The following is a 17,381-nucleotide window of genomic DNA, read 5'->3' on the forward strand; positions in this document are numbered from 1 at the left end:
AAGAAATCTGTGTTTTCACAATAGTAAATGTGGCTTCACACTGCTGGATTGTCACTAGTGAATACGGGCATCAGCAAATGTCTGGTTGAAGACGAAATACATTATCACTGCTTTAGAAGGTCTGGATGCTTGGAATAATATGGTAGAACTGACTTTATTCCTCATGATGCTCTCCTTTCCTTCCTTTATTTAGTTGACACCACAAGATGACATCCCAGCAAAAAGAGTTCTCTGAGCAGGACGCAGATTTCCCGTCTTTTCATCGCACGCCCTTAGCTTACATGCAAGTCCGTCTGGAGGAGCATGAGCAATGCAAGCCCAGCACTAAGGAGTTGATCCTCAAGAAGGCCAAGGAGATCTGCACGTGCACCCCAAAAATGATCACAAAATCCCTCATTCAGACCCTTCCTGTGCTGGAATGGGTCCCTCGTTATAAGATCAAACAGCAGCTCCTGAATGACATTGTGTCAGGGCTTATCGTTGGAGTTGTCACCATTCCGCAGTCTATTGCATATGCCCTCTTAGCCAACGTGGATCCTATTTATGGACTATACACAAACTTCTTTTGCTGCCTTGTTTACATTGCCTTTGGCACATCACGCCATAACTGTGTTGGGACCTATGGGGTGCTTGGCCTGATGATTGGCCAGTCAGTTAGCAAACAGTTGAAAGCTGCTGGATATGCGACAGATGGAGGAACTGTTGCTGGGGCATTTATAAACTCATCCGTACCAATCAATGCCACTGACTTCTGTGACAAAAGCTGTTTTGAGATCAAGGTTGCCACATCCTTGACTTTTCTTGTTGGGGTTTACCAGGTAAATTGCAAGAATTAATTCTGTTGGCATAGTCTAGTCACCAGTGGTGAAGGAAAGCTGCCATAGTCCAGTAAGTGATCGAAGAAATTGGTCCCTTTTCTCCTGTTGAGCATTAAAAGTCATCAATAATTAAGCTTCTGTGGGTCCAGCAAACCAATAGTCCCTTGCACCTGCTGCACTCATGATAGATAACCCCCAGAAAGTCACTGGCCGCTCATATGTTCTTACCAATATCACCATTTGAGTATTACCCTGCATCAGAATGGGCTGGAACCGGCAGTCCAGGACATTTGGCAGTTCTCAAAGGGTAATGTATTATAACCTCTTCTAATTAATTAATGGTATTTCTTTCAGACGAATAGCAAAGCATCTCCTTTTAGAAGCATCAGTTTCTTGTAACATAATATTTTGTTCTTTCAAGTTCAGTGTGCCCCCTTTTTATTGTAGGCCTCCGAACTTGATTAAAGTTATCCTCCCTTAACCACAGGGACTTTGACCTCCACCGAAAGTGATTTTAACCTAATATTCTGGCTATCCACTGTACTGAAGCTCAGACCCAGTAGTAAGTGGAGAAATGAGCGTAAATAAGCTTGGCTTCAATTATTTGAAATGAGGTTTAGGGGAGTGCCCTGACACGTACAGCGAGGAAAGGCCAATACCTCGCCTTTTCCAAGAATATGACAGGGAGAGTGTCTTCTTGACATTAATAGTGAGCACTTATTTATCAAGTTTTGTGCCCTAATGATTGTCTGGTTATTAATTTACATGTCATATGGGGGCTGGTAAAAGCTGCTCAAGAGCTTGTGGGATGAAATAACTAATTGGAAAGGTGCCTAGTGTTTACCTCAGAAATGTAAAGGGATCACCTGTGATATAGTTGCCTAATCAGAGGGTCTAAGAAGTTGGCACAGATCCACTACATTTAAATGCTTGTTCAGTGAAGTCAAGCTTGTGAGAAGTGACTTCCAGTATAGCCTCTGTCAGGATTTCTCTCAGATTCTGAGGTTGTAAGTACCACCCTAGCAGCACAAAAATGAGGCTTCATGTGCTAAATTCTTATAGAAGTACTAGATTCTTTATCTGTGATTTAAATCCACATGCCTCCTTAAACTTTCTGGTTACCTTGGTGCTCAATGCCACTGATGGGAGGTGTTGTGATTGTTAAGCAAGACACAGTATAGTGCAATGAATCGTTTAAGTGATATGCATTCCCCCACCAGCTCTCCTTGTTCCAAGACTGTTTTTACATTTGGGAAATTTCAATCTTACAATCTTAGATCTTGATAGGTTTTATTACACAAATGATAGCCAAGCCAAGTTGCAGCATTTTTTCAAACAAGTTGGAAATTGTAAAGATACCCAGGGATTGTGATTTTCCTTTTAGCAGTCTAAGAGAACAGTACAAATCTGGTCCAATTTAGTTTTAAAAAAAAAATCAAAAATAAGTGCTGTGCAAGAAAGTGCCAGGACAGTTCCTTGCAAGATGGGAATAGAAACAACGCCATCTCCGTTTGAGCCTACTAAGGCGTTATCAGTGAGGTATAGCTTACGACCAATGTTACATTGCTCTTTGGATCAATGTCTGAGCAACCATCACACGTGGGGTGTCTACCCATACCGTGCAGCTGGAGATTGTGCACGACATGGAATACAGGGAATTATTTTTTCTTTTGGTGATTTAAGGCTGCCCTGATGGGGATAAACCACAGCTGCTGGTTAGCAGCCATATTCTTTATGCCCCGCTGAGAGAGGTCAAGCCCTAGGTATACTGGAAGCGGAAATGGGATCTATACAACACTACAAAAGTAGGCAGAAGATATGTGGCTGCTTAGTGGTATGATCTTGGACCTGTGAGGCACTAAGATTAGTCACACTACATAGGAGAGTACCTTTATTGCCTCTCCCCCAATTTGTTTAAAGTTTTCTGGCTTATTGCTTCGCACATCTAGCAAAGTTTAAAACATGTTTGTGAGGATTCATGCTTCAGAACTTTATACAACACTCCCTAAAATTGTACTCTTTCTACCTCATTGGACCAGGCTGAGAAGAAAAGGGGGTTTCAGTCTTATTTTTGAATATCTAGTAGTGGTAAGTGGTAGTCTATACTTCCTATTTTTGTGGATTTTGCATGCTTGTAGTTTGTAGGAAATATAAGTATGAACCCCAGAGGTGAACCCAGAGAGCTATGCAGGTCTGAAAACTTGACAATAGTTAAGGGTTTCCCAAACTAATCTCTCATTGAAAATACAAAACAGTGAATGTACATTTTACCCATTTTTCAAAGTTAGACACCCTGAGGAAAATGAGGATGGCTAATCTAACAAACAAAATGTCCTCAGAATAATGTGAAAGAATATAGAGAAATGTATGACCAATTCAAAAGAATCCACTTTCCACAATTCTACCAATAAAATCCAATCATGTTGATTGGCATATTTTACAGGAGGAGATTAGGACACAATTGTAACCATGTCAAGTCCATATCTTGAAAATGGACTTTGTGTGTCACCTATGTGTTATGTTATGTTACTATATTTTGTAGAGCATGCACATACCAAAAGGGGCATCTTGCTGGTGTGTCTGAACGGTATCTGACTGAAAAATAAAGAAAAGTAAAAAAGACTTACTTTAAAGATACTCAAGATCATCCAGGTCTTTAATTGCTTTCTAAAACTAGTCATAATAGTCTGTGCTCTAACGTGATCTGGCAGTGCATTCCACCATTTAGAGGTAGTGTGGGAGAAACTTCTCCCTCCTCAAGGGGCCTTCTTGATTTTAGGAACCACTACCTTGTTGGCAGTTGAGGATTGAAACTGGAGGTAAAGAGGGTCAACCTTGTGAAGGGTCTCCCCAGAATAGGTCTTTGGATTTAATTCACTCCCTGACAGGTAACCAATGCAAATTGCAAATGACATGAGAGATAGAAATGAATTTTGAAGATTCAATAGAATTCGGGCTGCTGCGTTTTGGAACATTAGCAACTTACTGAGTAGGCACTGCTGAGAGCCCACATACAGAGCATTAAAGTAATCAAGTCTCGAGGTTACCAGGGCCACAATTAGTTTTCTTTAGCTCAAGGAAAAGAAAACAAATACTTTTTTCAGCACCTTCAAAGTAAAAAACAGGCAGAAGCTACCTGATTTACATGATCAGAAAACACCAACTTGGTGTCAAACATGACCCCTACGTGTCTCAGTTTTTGAATCGCCACTGGGAGAAAGCCCAAATTGGCGGGCCACCAAGTTGTACTCCAGAAGGAGGTATCATTGCCAAAGATTGTTAGCTCTGTTTTTGAAGCAGATTCTTTTGCATCTGTTCCACAACAGTTCTCATACAAAGATTACTTTGAGGCGCAACCATTTTGGGATTATATATATCTAGATCACTGATTTTATCAGGAGAACTGGTAAAATACTAAATGATGAGAATTTTGCAATTGACAGCAAATATTGGTCTTTTACAGCACATGGTACCATAAAATAGTTTTTTCTCTGCCCTAGTTTGACATTTGTAGGGTGGCATAAGTAAGAGAAGCTTGTGCTTTCCAGGTAAGGAACATTATCTTAGTTTCTTTCTGGTTTCTAATTTTGAAGATTGTGTTCGGCTGGCAAGTTTCTATGTGTGTCAAACAAAAAATCATCCAGTAGAGTAGTCACATTTGTCCTTGGCCCTAGAGTAAGGCATGGAAATGGGCCCCTGTTTGAATTATAAAGTACAGCATTAATCAGGGTACAGTGGGGTCCTCAGGGCTGCACCTGCTGCACCAATGGAAGCTACACCCATTAACACACCGCCATAAAGGACAGACGTCACACACGCCCCAATTTAAAAAAAAAGATCCTCCAAAAGCAGCTGACATTCCATATTTTCAGGCCAGATAATCTTCTATGAGGTACGTTTATTTACATACATGAGGTTCCATTTTTAACATTCTCAAAGGCAAGCTTTTGCAATTCAGGCAAGTCAAATCTCTTTAGTTTTTCCTAGTTTGATTGTCCATAAAAATGTCTGAAATTAGCAGGACTCCCGGGATACAATGTTCTGGAAACTGCAAACATAGTACATCTGAAATCTTAATGCCAAATCATATATACAAAAATGATCTACACATGGGTGCAGTTGTGAATTAAAAAAAAAGCGCTTGCATTCATCGAGGCTATATAGAATGCAAAAAGAAACTAATGTTGCATGGCTATGATTGGGATATAACAAAATTCTTGGGATATAGCTGTAACAAATCTATGTTTTACCCTGTGTTCCTCTGAACTTGGGCTTGTCAAAGTATATATATATATATATATATATATATATATATATATATATATATATATATATATATATATATATATATATATATATATATTACCTACTGGCGATAGCCAGTAGGTATATATAGTTAGGATTAGCTACCATAGGAAATCCGCAACATTCTATTGGGAATAACTTTGGCGCCGGTTGAGGAATTTGCGTGTCATTTTTCAAAATTTTTGCCAGCTCCGCTCCGCTACTTCCCTGAAAGTTTCGGGGGATTCGTGAAGTGGGGGCTGAGAAAAAAGGGGGGTCCCAAAACATGTTTTCCCCATGTTAATTTCCATAGGACGGTCTGACAAGTCTAGAGCCCGAACAGCTGAACGGAATAACGCCAAACTTTGCAAAATTGTAGGGACTGGTACGCAGATGTGCCTTTGCTATGTTTGGTGAAAATTGCTCCAGTGGTTTTTATGAATATTAACTTCAAAAACACATATATCTGGGCTGAGCCTAACCACACATCTGATCTGATTGGCTGTCAGCACTTCATCCAAGAAGTGTTGGCAGCCATCTTGGGACCAATATACATGATAGCACCTCATTAAAAAGCATTGTAGTTAATAGAGGGTTTTAGGACTTTAGTTACATTATAAATCATTTTTTGATGGTACCATACTCATTTTAGGAATTGTGGTGTTTTCTAAGGTGATTTTACCATGTGAAAAAGCCTTCTGCTGTGATATCATGAATCATGTTTGAGAGAAAACTATTATCTCATGCTTTTCCGACAGTAGTTTGGAAGGGGATCTATAAGCTAAACTGAAAGCATATTTTCTGTAAATTCACATTATCTTTCTCAGTCATTTGAGAATGAAGTCTGACATTCTCAGTAAAACATGTACATCCAACAAGGACAGAGACTGTCAGTTGATTCCTTTGTGTTCTACTGCAGCCTCCTAGAGTGTTCTAAAGAACAACTAGAGCGCTAACAGTCCTACTTATTACAAAGGTGTAGCACACCTGAAGCCATCTTGATTGGAATAAAGTGGTAACTCTTAAAACATTTAATTTAAAAAGGAACAAAATGAGGGGGTATATTTTGCCATAGAAAGTATTATTAGTGCTGCAGAAAGAAAAATTAAGGCACATTTTGAGTGATTTCTCAAATCCTCTTCTATTTCATTAAAAAATTCTGACATGCAGTCTCCCAAGATGGCCACCAGAGACAAAAGAGCCCAAATGTAGCCCAAATATCACCCAGATGTAGCCCAAGTATAGCCCAATGACAGAATGTCCCAGAGTGTTCTAAAGAACAACTAGAGCGCTAACAGTCCTACTTATTACAAAGGTATGGCACACCAGAAGCCATCTTGATTGGAATGAAGTGGTAAGTCTGAAAACATTTAATTTAAAAAGGAACAAAATGAGGGGGTTCATTTTGCCATAGAAAGTATGATTAGTGCTTCTTAAAGAAAAATTAGGGCACATTTTGAGTGACTTCTCAAATCCTCTTCTATTTCATTAAAAAAATTCTGACATGCAGACTGAAACATTCACTTTGAATAACAGCAGCAGACTTCCCTGGTGAGCAGTAGCTTTACTACAGTGATCTAATGAGCAACTAGAGTGCTAACATTCAGAATTTTTGGCAAATGTGTGACACATCTGAATGCCTTCTTGATGAAACCAAAGTAAACAAGCATTGAAAATGCAATAGATCTCGCCCTCGTTTGAGTTAAAGCCATTCTGTTTGTAATGAGGTGGCTTTTTAGCTTTGCTTTTATTAGTATTTTCCAAACTTTCATGTAAATAACATGCATATGTATGCATATATTTATATGTATGCATGCATTTATATTTGTATTTATATAGATATACAGATTATATATGTTTATATATGTATGTATATATATATTTATATATACACATACATATATATAAATGCATATGCATAAATATATATATGTGTATATGTGTGCGTGTATAGAGAGGTAGAGGTGTAGAGGTAGAGGAAGAGAGGTAGCGGTAGAGAGGTAGAGACTAGTAGAGAGAGAAGTAGATAGAGGTAGAGAGTAGAGAGTGAGTAATAGAGAGTAGAGAGTGAGTAGTAGAGAGTAGTAGAGAGCAGTAGAGAGAGTAGCAGAGAGTGAGTAGTAGAGAGTAGTAGAGTGAATAGTAGAGTGAGTAGTAGAGAGTAGTAGAGAGTGAGTAGTAGAGAGTGAGTAGTAGAGAGTAGTAGAGAGTAAGTAGTAGAGTGAGTAGTAGAGAGCAGTAGAGAGTGAGTAGTAGAGAGTAGTAAAGAGTGAGTAGTAGAGAGTAGTAGAGAGTGAGTAGTAGAGAGTGAGTAGTAGAGAGTAGTAGAGAGTGAGTAGTAGAGAGAGAGAATAGTAGAGAGTAGTAGAGAGTGAGTAGTAGAGTGAGTAGTAGAGACTAGTAGAGAGAGAGTAGTAGAGAGTGAGTAGTAGAGAGTAGTAGAGTGAGAAGTAGAGTGAGTAGTAGAGAGTGAGTAGTAGAGAGTAGTAGAGAGAGAGTAGTAGAGAGTGAGTAGTAGAGAGTAGTAGAGAGTGAGAAGCAGAGAGTGAGTAGTAGAGTGTAGCAGAGAGTGAGTAGAAAAGAGTGAGTAGTATAGAGAGAGTAGTAGAGAGTGAGTAGTAGAGAGTAGAGAGTAGTAGAGAGTGAGTAGTAGAGAGTAGTAGATAGTGAGTAGTAGGGAGTGAGTTGTAGAGAGAGAGTAGTAGAGTAGTAGAGAATGAGTAGTAGAGATTGAGTATTAGAGAGTAGTGGAGTAGGAGAGAGTAAGTAGTAGAGAGTAGTGGAGAATATTCCAAAGTTTGGCACAGCACCACTTGCACAATAAGTCCAATCAAATCATATCACTTAGAGTCCTTATTGAAGCACTGAATCTTGGTGTATATTCAAATGCTTTTATTTTCTTTGAGTTTATGTACCACAGCCAGCCGAAACGTTTCGTTCTGTACAACAGAACTTCTTCAGGGCGTTCTTATTTCCTTCAAGATATGTCGGTATCCTGTTGTCATATAACTAGATATTTCTTCCAAATGTTAGACGAAACGTAAGTACATTCTTATTCAAAGTGACTAGGTATCAATTTTACCCACACAATTCGGGCAGACTTGAGTAATTTATAGCATCCTCAAAGTCAGTCTTTCAAAAATTCCAAAGTATAGGACATGATAATGCAAATCCAAATGTTTCTCAAGAAAAGTAATTTTCAATCGTTCGGAATATCGATGTTTGGGCAGATATGACCCAGGGACCCCCAGTATGCAAGGGGAATTAGTCCCCCCTCTGCAAACACACCAGTGGCCTGCGTTGCAGAGAGGTGTAAAAAGGGGCATAGCCTCATTACACTTCTGTGTAATGCAGCCCCCTGGTGCATACTGGAGGTTCCAGGTGGGCTAGTTGGCCCCCAGGGACCCCTAGTATGCAAGAGGAATTAGTTCCCCCTCGTCAAATATGCACCGGGGCTGCGTTGCAGAGAGGTGTAAAAAAGGGTGTGGCCTCATTACACCTCTCTGCAATGCAGCCCCCTGGCGCATACTGGAGGCTCCTGGTGGGCTAGTTGGCCCCCAGGGACCCCAAGTATGCAAGGGGAATTAGTTCCCCCTCTGCAAACGCGGCAGGGGGCTGCGTTGCAGAGAGGTGTAACAAGGGGCATAGCCTCATTACACCTCTGCAATGCAGCCGCCTGGCGCATACTGGAGGTTCCAGGTGGGCTAGTTGGCCCCCAGGGGCCCCCAGTATGCAAGGGGAATTAGTTCCCCCTCTTCAAACATGCACGGGGGCTGCGTTGCAGAGAGGTGTAAAAAGGGGTGTGGCTTCATTACACCTCTCTGCAATGCAGTCCCCTGGCGCATACTGGAGATTCCTGGTGGACTTTCAGGTCTTATATAGTTAGGAATTAGCATTAAAAAAAACTTTGAAATTCACTGAAAAAAACATAGGTTTCAGGCCTCATATAGTTAGGAATGAGCATTTAAAAAAAACTTGCAAATTCACTGAAAAAAACCATAGGTTTCAGGCCTTATATAGTTAGAAATTAGCATTTAAAAAACCTTTGAAATTCACTGAAAAAACCATAGGTTTCAGGCCTTATATAGTTAGGAATTAGCATTTAAAAAACCTTTAAAATTCACTCAAAAAACTATACGTTTTAGGGGTGTTATAGTTAGCTGGACATTTCACTCATACAAAAACATTGAAATTGCTCCTATATAGTTAGTTGTACTAACTATATTTCGCGCATCCGCAATCCACTGTTGATGATGTCACATATTACATCATTCATGACAAGGTCAGTGACATCACTGATGACATCTCAAATGATATCACTGATGACATCATCCATGTGACAATCACATGCACCTTTTCATACACTAGTAAAATCTTTCATCACTCTTTGTAAAATACAGAGTATGATGTATGATACAGCACACATCCTATTCGCATATGAAGTCATCCTACTCACTTATGCAAACAATGGATCATACTTACATATTTACTTAGCTACACACTTATACAAACACAACTTCATCTATTCATTTAGATAATAAGTCATACTTAGTGAATTATAAAATCATTATTACAAGTATAAAGTTATCCATACAGTCACTCACACAATCATTGAGTCTTATGTATACTTATTTATATACAACAACTGACACATACACTGCCTTTTATTTTTCTAGTTTGTTGGACATGTACCATTGAGAAATATATTTGCTCATCACCACACCCATAAAGATATTCACTCACCCAAACAACTGTTAGAACATGTAGTTTTAACTTCATATATCTAGTGCATCAACTATTCACACATCTTTGGGCAGTCACACACCCCCACCGTACCACACACACATTCACTCTCCCATACAAATACTCAGTTAACTAATCAATAACTAATACAGACTTTCACATAGCTAGTTACCAACTGGAGTACCTGTTTACACAACAACTGACAAAGTGATACAGATATTCAAACAGTTTAGTCACTATCCACTATATTTAGTGAGACACTATAAATTGGTCAATAAAACAGTCAATTACACTGCTACTAAATCCTCCATCCAAATATTTATTTTAATATTTCCACTCATTCTTCAATGCAAATTGCTATATATATAATGCATCTTTAAATAACGAAGCAAACCACTTTCACTGGATGATGTCATCAGTGATGTCATTTGAGATGTCATCAGTGATGTCACTGACCTTGTCATGAATGATGTAATATGTGACATCATCAGCAGTGGATTGCGGGTTCGCGAAATATAGTTAGTATAACTAACTATATAGGAGCAATTTCAATGGTTTTGTATGAGTGAAATGTCCAGCTAACTATAACACCCCTAAAACGTATAGTTTTTTGAGTGAATTTTAAAGGTTTTTTAAATGCTAATTCCTAACTATATAAGGCCTAAAACCTATGGTTTTTTCAGTGAATATATAAATATATCCATTTTTTTAGCTCTTTCTGTTCACTTCTTATAGATAATGTGTTTTTGAATATATGTTTATTTTGATGGATTATAGATAAGGCATAATAAATCGCACAGTTAGCTATATCTCATACAGGTATGAATTTTTAATACTGTATATTTTAGCATCGACTTACTTTTTTTGTACAGCACTCAGCACTTTATTTGATATTGGAATTGAAGTGAGCTCTTTTTAACAACTGGGATCAGTTGTTAGGAATTTAAGATAATTGAATCTAGTAATGTTTTGCACATGGATATATGTATATGGATATTTTTGCACATTTTTACTTATTTGCACATGTGTAACTGCATTTACGCAGGAGATTTGCACAAAAGGTAGTACCGGCTAGAGCACTACAGAATACAAAATAGTGAAGTTTACAGATTGGCATAATTTTGCACATATTTAAAATAGCATTCATGCTGTTAGAATTCATAATTATTTATAATTAGGTGTAATAGATGTGCATATATTTTTCTATAAATAGTATAAATTTTCTATATAGATATATATATTTTTATACAGTTTTTAAGGTGTACATAGTAAATGGTTTTAGATTTCCATTTTAGATGATTTACAATGTAATAACATATGCCAAATTAATTCATTCATGTAAATTTATATAAATTGAGTCCAGGTTTACCGCAAATGCATTTATGCTGTTATTATGTGTATAAGCTTGAAACAACAAAGGTTTAAAAAGAAATATATTACATAATGTGCTTTAAAATTAATGAAGTAGCCACTTACCCTATTTTTTTAAAAGTGTGTTTTCACTTTCCATTAATCACGTGGTGTGCCTAGCCAAAAAGTTAAAAAAATGAGTATTTAAAGGTTCTCTGTACCAATGTACCGTTATGTGATCAAGGGTAGTTTCTACCCGAAACGCGTCATGCCATATAGAAACAGAAGGAGATGATAAACTGACCTTTTGAACTGGGAAAACTGTGTGGTGGTCCTTGTGTCCTGCATGCCGAGCTTGGAGAAGTAGGAAGGAGTGGAATATATATATATATAACATCAACGTAACGTTTCGCGTAGCCGTGTCCGCGTGATATGCACGGCGTAAGCGCACCCGGAAGCACCCTCGCGCATACGAACGCGCAACGTAAGCGCCGCTGGGCGTGCCCCGGTGCGCGCCCCCGGGCGCGCACCGAGGCGCGTAGCGTAAGCGCGTCGGGTCATGTGACCTGAAAATAACACTTTTCACGTGAATGGGATTCTGGCTGATCATCTCGCCAAAGCCAACATCTTGGATCCCACTCAAAATGGATTTCGTGCAGGCCACAGCACGGAGACTGCTTTGTTGTTTATGGTTGAACATCTGCGCTCCGTGCTGGATACCGGACGAACAGCGGCACTCCTGTTATTAGATCTGAGTGCCACGTTCGATACAGTGTCTCACGAGATCCTGTTGCGGCGGCTAGAGGAAGCAGGCGTTAGGGGGTCTGCTTTGTGTTGGTTCCGGTCCTTCCTCTCTGACAAATCATTCCAGGTCGCGATCCCACCCGGTAAATCTACCTCTTACCCGCTGACACTGGGGGTCCCACAGGGATCATCTTTGAGCCCCACTTTATTCAACCTATACGTCAGACCGCTGGCTGTGGTAGTCAAACGCTGGGGCCAGACAATGGTATCCTATGCGGATGACACGCAGCTGGGGGTCACGTTGAGTGGGGACTCAGCTGTGGAGGCCCTCAAGTTTTGCGAGGGGCTACGTGCGGTGGCCAATTGGATGAATCAGAACTGTCTCCAATTGAACACTAAGAAGACAGAGGTCATGGTGGTCGGAAAGCAGACAGGATGGTGGAATGATAACTGGTGGCCTCCCGAATTAGGAATGACCCCTTCTCCTGTAATGGAGATAAAAAATCTTGGGGTCTGGCTGGATCCTACCCTTAGTTTCACCTGCCATACTAAGAGGGTGGCAGCCTCTTGTTTTGGCATCATCAGGGGCATCAGACCTGTACTTAAATTCTTCGATGCCCCCACCAGACAGCTTGTGGTCCAAGCCTCAGTACTATCTAGGATAGACTATGCCAGTGCGCTGCTAGCAGGAACAAACTAGGCTGAACTCACGCGGCTGCAGCGAGTGCAGAACGCCGCAGCCAGAGCGGTGGTAGGACTGCCTAGGCGTTGTTCGGTTTCAAGAACACTGCAAGCGCTCCACTGGCTGCCTGTTGCTTGGAGGATCGAGTTTAAGGTGCTTTGCCTGGCTTTTAAAATTTTAAAAGGCACGGCCCCCCCTGTACTGATGAACTTACTGACCCCTTATGTCCCCTCTCGATCCCTGAGATCAATGGGTCAGAACCTGTCTGTTGTCCCACGTTTCTTGTTGAGTAGGACTGGCGGCCGCTCCTTTCGAGTAGTGGCCGCAAAACTGTGGAACTCTCTTCTTGTTGAAATTCGAGCACTGGACGACTTACTCCAGTTCAGACGTGCCATTAAAACCTTTCTTTTTAATAAAAATCTCTGATTCAGCGTCTTTATTGCGGTGTTGTGTATACCTTCTTTTGGCGCCAGGACGCCCCTTTGCTGGGGCAGCTGTGCGCGGTACAAAAAAAGTTAACATAACATAACATAACATAACATAACATAACATAACATAACATTGGTTCAGAACAGTTTTGGTTTCCAAATGGTGAAAGCCCGGCTCATGTGACCTGAAAATAACACTTTTCATTGGTTCAGAACAGTTTTGTTTTCCAAATGATGAAAGCCCCCACCTTTTTTCCTCATTCTCACTTTATTCTTTGAGTGAGGAAGACCTGCTTTTTTCTTACAGATATGGCTACAGTACTATCAGCAGCTGGAGCATCTGCCCCACCACCACCACCCCCACCACCACAAGGACCACCAGAAGATCACATTGGTGGTCAAGAAGAAGAGGAGGAGGAGGAGGAAGAGGAGGAAGGGACAAGGCCGTTCCTGCAGGAAGACAATCCCCCATACAAACCAAAAGAGCACTTCATATGGGAGTTTTTCAAAATCCCAAGGGGTTCCAAAAAAGTAAACGCTGCAAAGGTGACTTGTCTCATCTGTAAAGCTGTGCTATCCAGGGGGAACCCTGCTAAAAAATGTTCCTTTGGGAATCATACTATGATACGACACATGCAGCGTTTACACCCTGCTAACTATTCTGCAGCAGAGGTGAGGGAAATCTGCAGTAACCTACCCCAATCATCATCCAGAACCTCTACAACTAAAGAACCCACACCATCGGGTCCAGAAGCAAGTGAGGTGATTTCAAATATACAAACAAAGTTTGGGGATACAAAATTGTTTGTATTTATTGTAACAAAACCATTAGTTATGGTGAAAAAAGCATTACACTAATCTCTGTTGCTATGGATCACCACAAATGCCCGAGGAAACCATAATTTTTCCTGTATTTTTTTGTGCTCCAGTTGAGACATTTTCAATTCCCTTTTTTTTGTTTCTCCCCATAAAAAATACAAAAAAATATAAAACTGTTCAGAAAAAACAAAAAAGAAAAAAATGTTCAAAAAAACACTAAAAAAATTATAAAACAACAAAAAGAATAAAAAAACAGTTCTTTTTAGAACTACCTCCAATTTATAAAAAAAGGCTTCATTTTTAAAAAACATTCTTTTTTCATCATGGTGCGCTCCCCGGTCCGCTCCCCGATGCGCGTACTGGGCGCTCCCCCCGCAAAAATCGGGGGGGTCTACTCTACCCCCTTATGGTCAATTCCCCCTTTGATTTTAGGACCGAGACACAAGATGGCGGCCGCTCCGGACTGTTAAGAATGTTTACAGACACCCGAGAGCCAATCATCTTTCCGCGCGCAAGTCGCGTACCGCGCCCGGAGCGCTCCCAGCCATAGATATATATATATTTTTTTACCTAAATTACTCAAAATCCACTGCAGCACATATCTTGAGACATAGCAAAGGCACATCGGGCTACCAGTCCCTACAATTTTGCCAAGTTTGGTGGAAATCCATTCAGCCGTTCGGGCTAAAAGTGAGGTTGACCGCCCCATGGAAATTAACATGGGGAAAACATGTTTTGGGACCCCCCTTTTATCTCAGCCCCCACTTGACGAATCCCCCCCAAACTTTCAGGGAAGGACCGGGGCGCCGCGAGGCAAATTTGAGGAAATGTTCAGGCAGGTTCCTCATCCGACGCCAAAGTTATTCACAATAGAATGTTGAGATTTTGCATAGAAAATAATCCTAACTATAACTACCTACTGGCAACCGCCAGTAGGTAATATATATATATATATTGGACGTGGAGATCTATGTGTCTGATGCCAAGCTTTGTACTACACTCCATAGGAAGGCCACTGCTGGTAATATGACCTTACACACTGCCAGTATGCACCCCAAAGATACCATCATGGGAATACCCTATGGAGAGATATTAAGATTAAAGAGAATCTGCAGTTCCCCAACTGACTTTGAACAATGTTTAGATGAATTGCTGGCACGATTAAAAGTCAGGGGTTATTCTGACAAGATTCTCAGGGAAGCAGTGGAAAAATCTAAACTTAGATCTAGAGAAAGTCTATTTCCTTCCCCCCAGACACAGTCAGAAATTAGCGAAATTCCTGAGACTCAACAAGATGGCCCAAGAATGATCACAGCTTTTAGCAGCGAAGACAGGAAATTAAAAGCAATTTTTAAAAAGAATTGGCCTATAGTATTAAGTGACCACATATTAAATACCAGGTTACCAGCCAATCCCATCATCACTTTCAGACGGGCGAAAAGTATGGGGTCCGCATTGGACAAACCTGCCCCTGAATTGAAAACTAAAACCCCTTGGTTGAAACCTTCAAGAGGTTTTTTCAAATGCTCCAGCTGCCGCGCTTGTAGATTTGGCATCAACACCTCACAATATTTAACTCCTTTTGCTACAGAGCCAAAAAAGATCACAGGCAATTTTAATTGCAAAACAGACTTTGCCGTGTATGTCCTGACGTGTACCTGCGGTTTACAATATGTTGGTAGTACCAAGCTGCAGGTGCACGTCAGGATCCTACAACATTTGCGCGCGATTTTGCACAGTGACCCTGCCTATCCGGTGGCCCGACATTTTAAAAGAGTACACAACAAAGATCTATCGTGCTTAAAGTACTTTGTTATCGGTGCCATACCACCCCTGAAAAGAGGAGGAGACAGGGAATCACTTTTAAGACAGCTGGAGACTAGGATGATACTAGAGCTTGACACACGTTGGCCGAACAGATTGAACAATATTGATGAGATGCATCACTTTTTGTAATATATATTATTGTTCTTCCGCCTATATTTCCTGTATATTGCCCCAGACCCATACCCACTATCCTTACCTCCCTCTGAGTTAGGTTCCCTATTTTGAGGTTGAGGATGGGTCTGAGTATATTTCTTGCTGCTTGTTGTAAATAATCACATGAAACCTTTCCTTTTTGTAAATATGATCATGTAGATATCTCATATATATATATATATATATATATATATATATATTTTTTTTTTTTTATATATATGTATATTTGTATTTTTCTACTTTTCTACTTTTCTACATCGTTTACTACTTGATAAGATGACAGATATCTCAGATATAGACATGAAATTACCACATATAAATTGTTGTGGGTTGTAAATATGTAATATAGAGGTGTATATATATGCTATTTAAACTTGTGTGTATATATATCATCAATTGATTATCACAAACCTAGGTGTATTTATTGATGTTCATTGTGTTTTAACTATTTGTGCTATTTATTATTATTAAGGTACGAAATATGCACATAGAATGTTGTGGTAATAAGTTATACCCATATGAAACTGAGGTGTGCTTAGATATATTCCTTCGTACTAGAGCTAATGAATGGTATTGCACTTTATCTCGTACAGCTTTCTCTTCCTGCACACTTTTTTCATAACCTTGCACTTTATTTTTAATCTTCACTTAGCACTTTATCATAACTGCCATGGTTATGTGATCAGACACACTACTTGTACATTTGTTGATGAGGGAGTTTCCCAGCATTTACAGCTTGTCAATATTCTCCCAGAGAAAGTAGGTTGGGTCATATTTAGATATGATATGATGTAAAATTGTTGAAATATATTGACAGCCTTAAAATGTACATTTACATTTATGGATTTGGATTTAACCAGTGATGTATCTTTATGGTATATTACCATCAGATGTACTCACACTTACTGTGGCAGCATGTTTTCTATATTTATTAAGTCACATGACTCACCACGTCACTGTGAAGGGGGGGTCACTGTTTGAAACTGCATTTAAAAAAGCATTGAGTCTTATGTACATGTTGCAGCGTGAACAAGGGCATACCTTGCCAGAAACGCGTAGCTGCTTTCTGTGTACCGAATAAAACAACGATATGCTGAGGTTACGTGGTCCGTCTCCTTTCTGTTTGCTGGTGTGCTGAATGTGCTGAGCAGGCGCTGGAAACACCGAGCAATCCAGAGGAGTCACGTGGTTCATATATATATATATATATATATATATATATATATATATATATATGTATATATATATATGTATTAACTTGAAAAACCATAGGTTTCAGGCCTTATATAGTTAGGAATTAGCATTTAAAAAACCATTGAAATTGGAGTAATCTGTGCTGCTGGTCTTTCAAATTAAACTGCCACGAATCCGGAACTGGGCCTCTGTGTTCTTTTCTTGTGATTGATGGGCTTCTCCGTGCCCATTGTTTTAAGAGGCCGCCCTGAAGGGTTGGGGGCTCCTTGCTCGGAGGATGTTGTGTGAATATATATATATATATATATATATATATATATATATATATATATATATATA

General features: G+C 39.8%; 1 protein-coding gene across 1 annotated transcript in view; it reads left to right on the forward strand.

The window, feature by feature from the left end:
* Window positions 1-206: 206 nt before the first annotated feature.
* LOC147703076 (sulfate transporter-like) overlaps window positions 207-17,381 on the forward strand; it is a 95,371-nt gene continuing 78,196 nt past the window's right edge. The window contains exon 1 of the mRNA XM_086928872.1: window positions 207-818. Coding sequence (XP_086784998.1) covers window positions 207-818 — 612 coding nt within the window. The remainder of the gene's footprint in view (window positions 819-17,381) is intronic.

The sequence above is a fragment of the Lissotriton vulgaris genome, chromosome 7, assembly GCF_964263255.1.
Source record: "Lissotriton vulgaris chromosome 7, aLisVul1.2, whole genome shotgun sequence".
In the NCBI taxonomy this organism is placed as follows: domain Eukaryota; kingdom Metazoa; phylum Chordata; class Amphibia; order Caudata; family Salamandridae; genus Lissotriton; species Lissotriton vulgaris.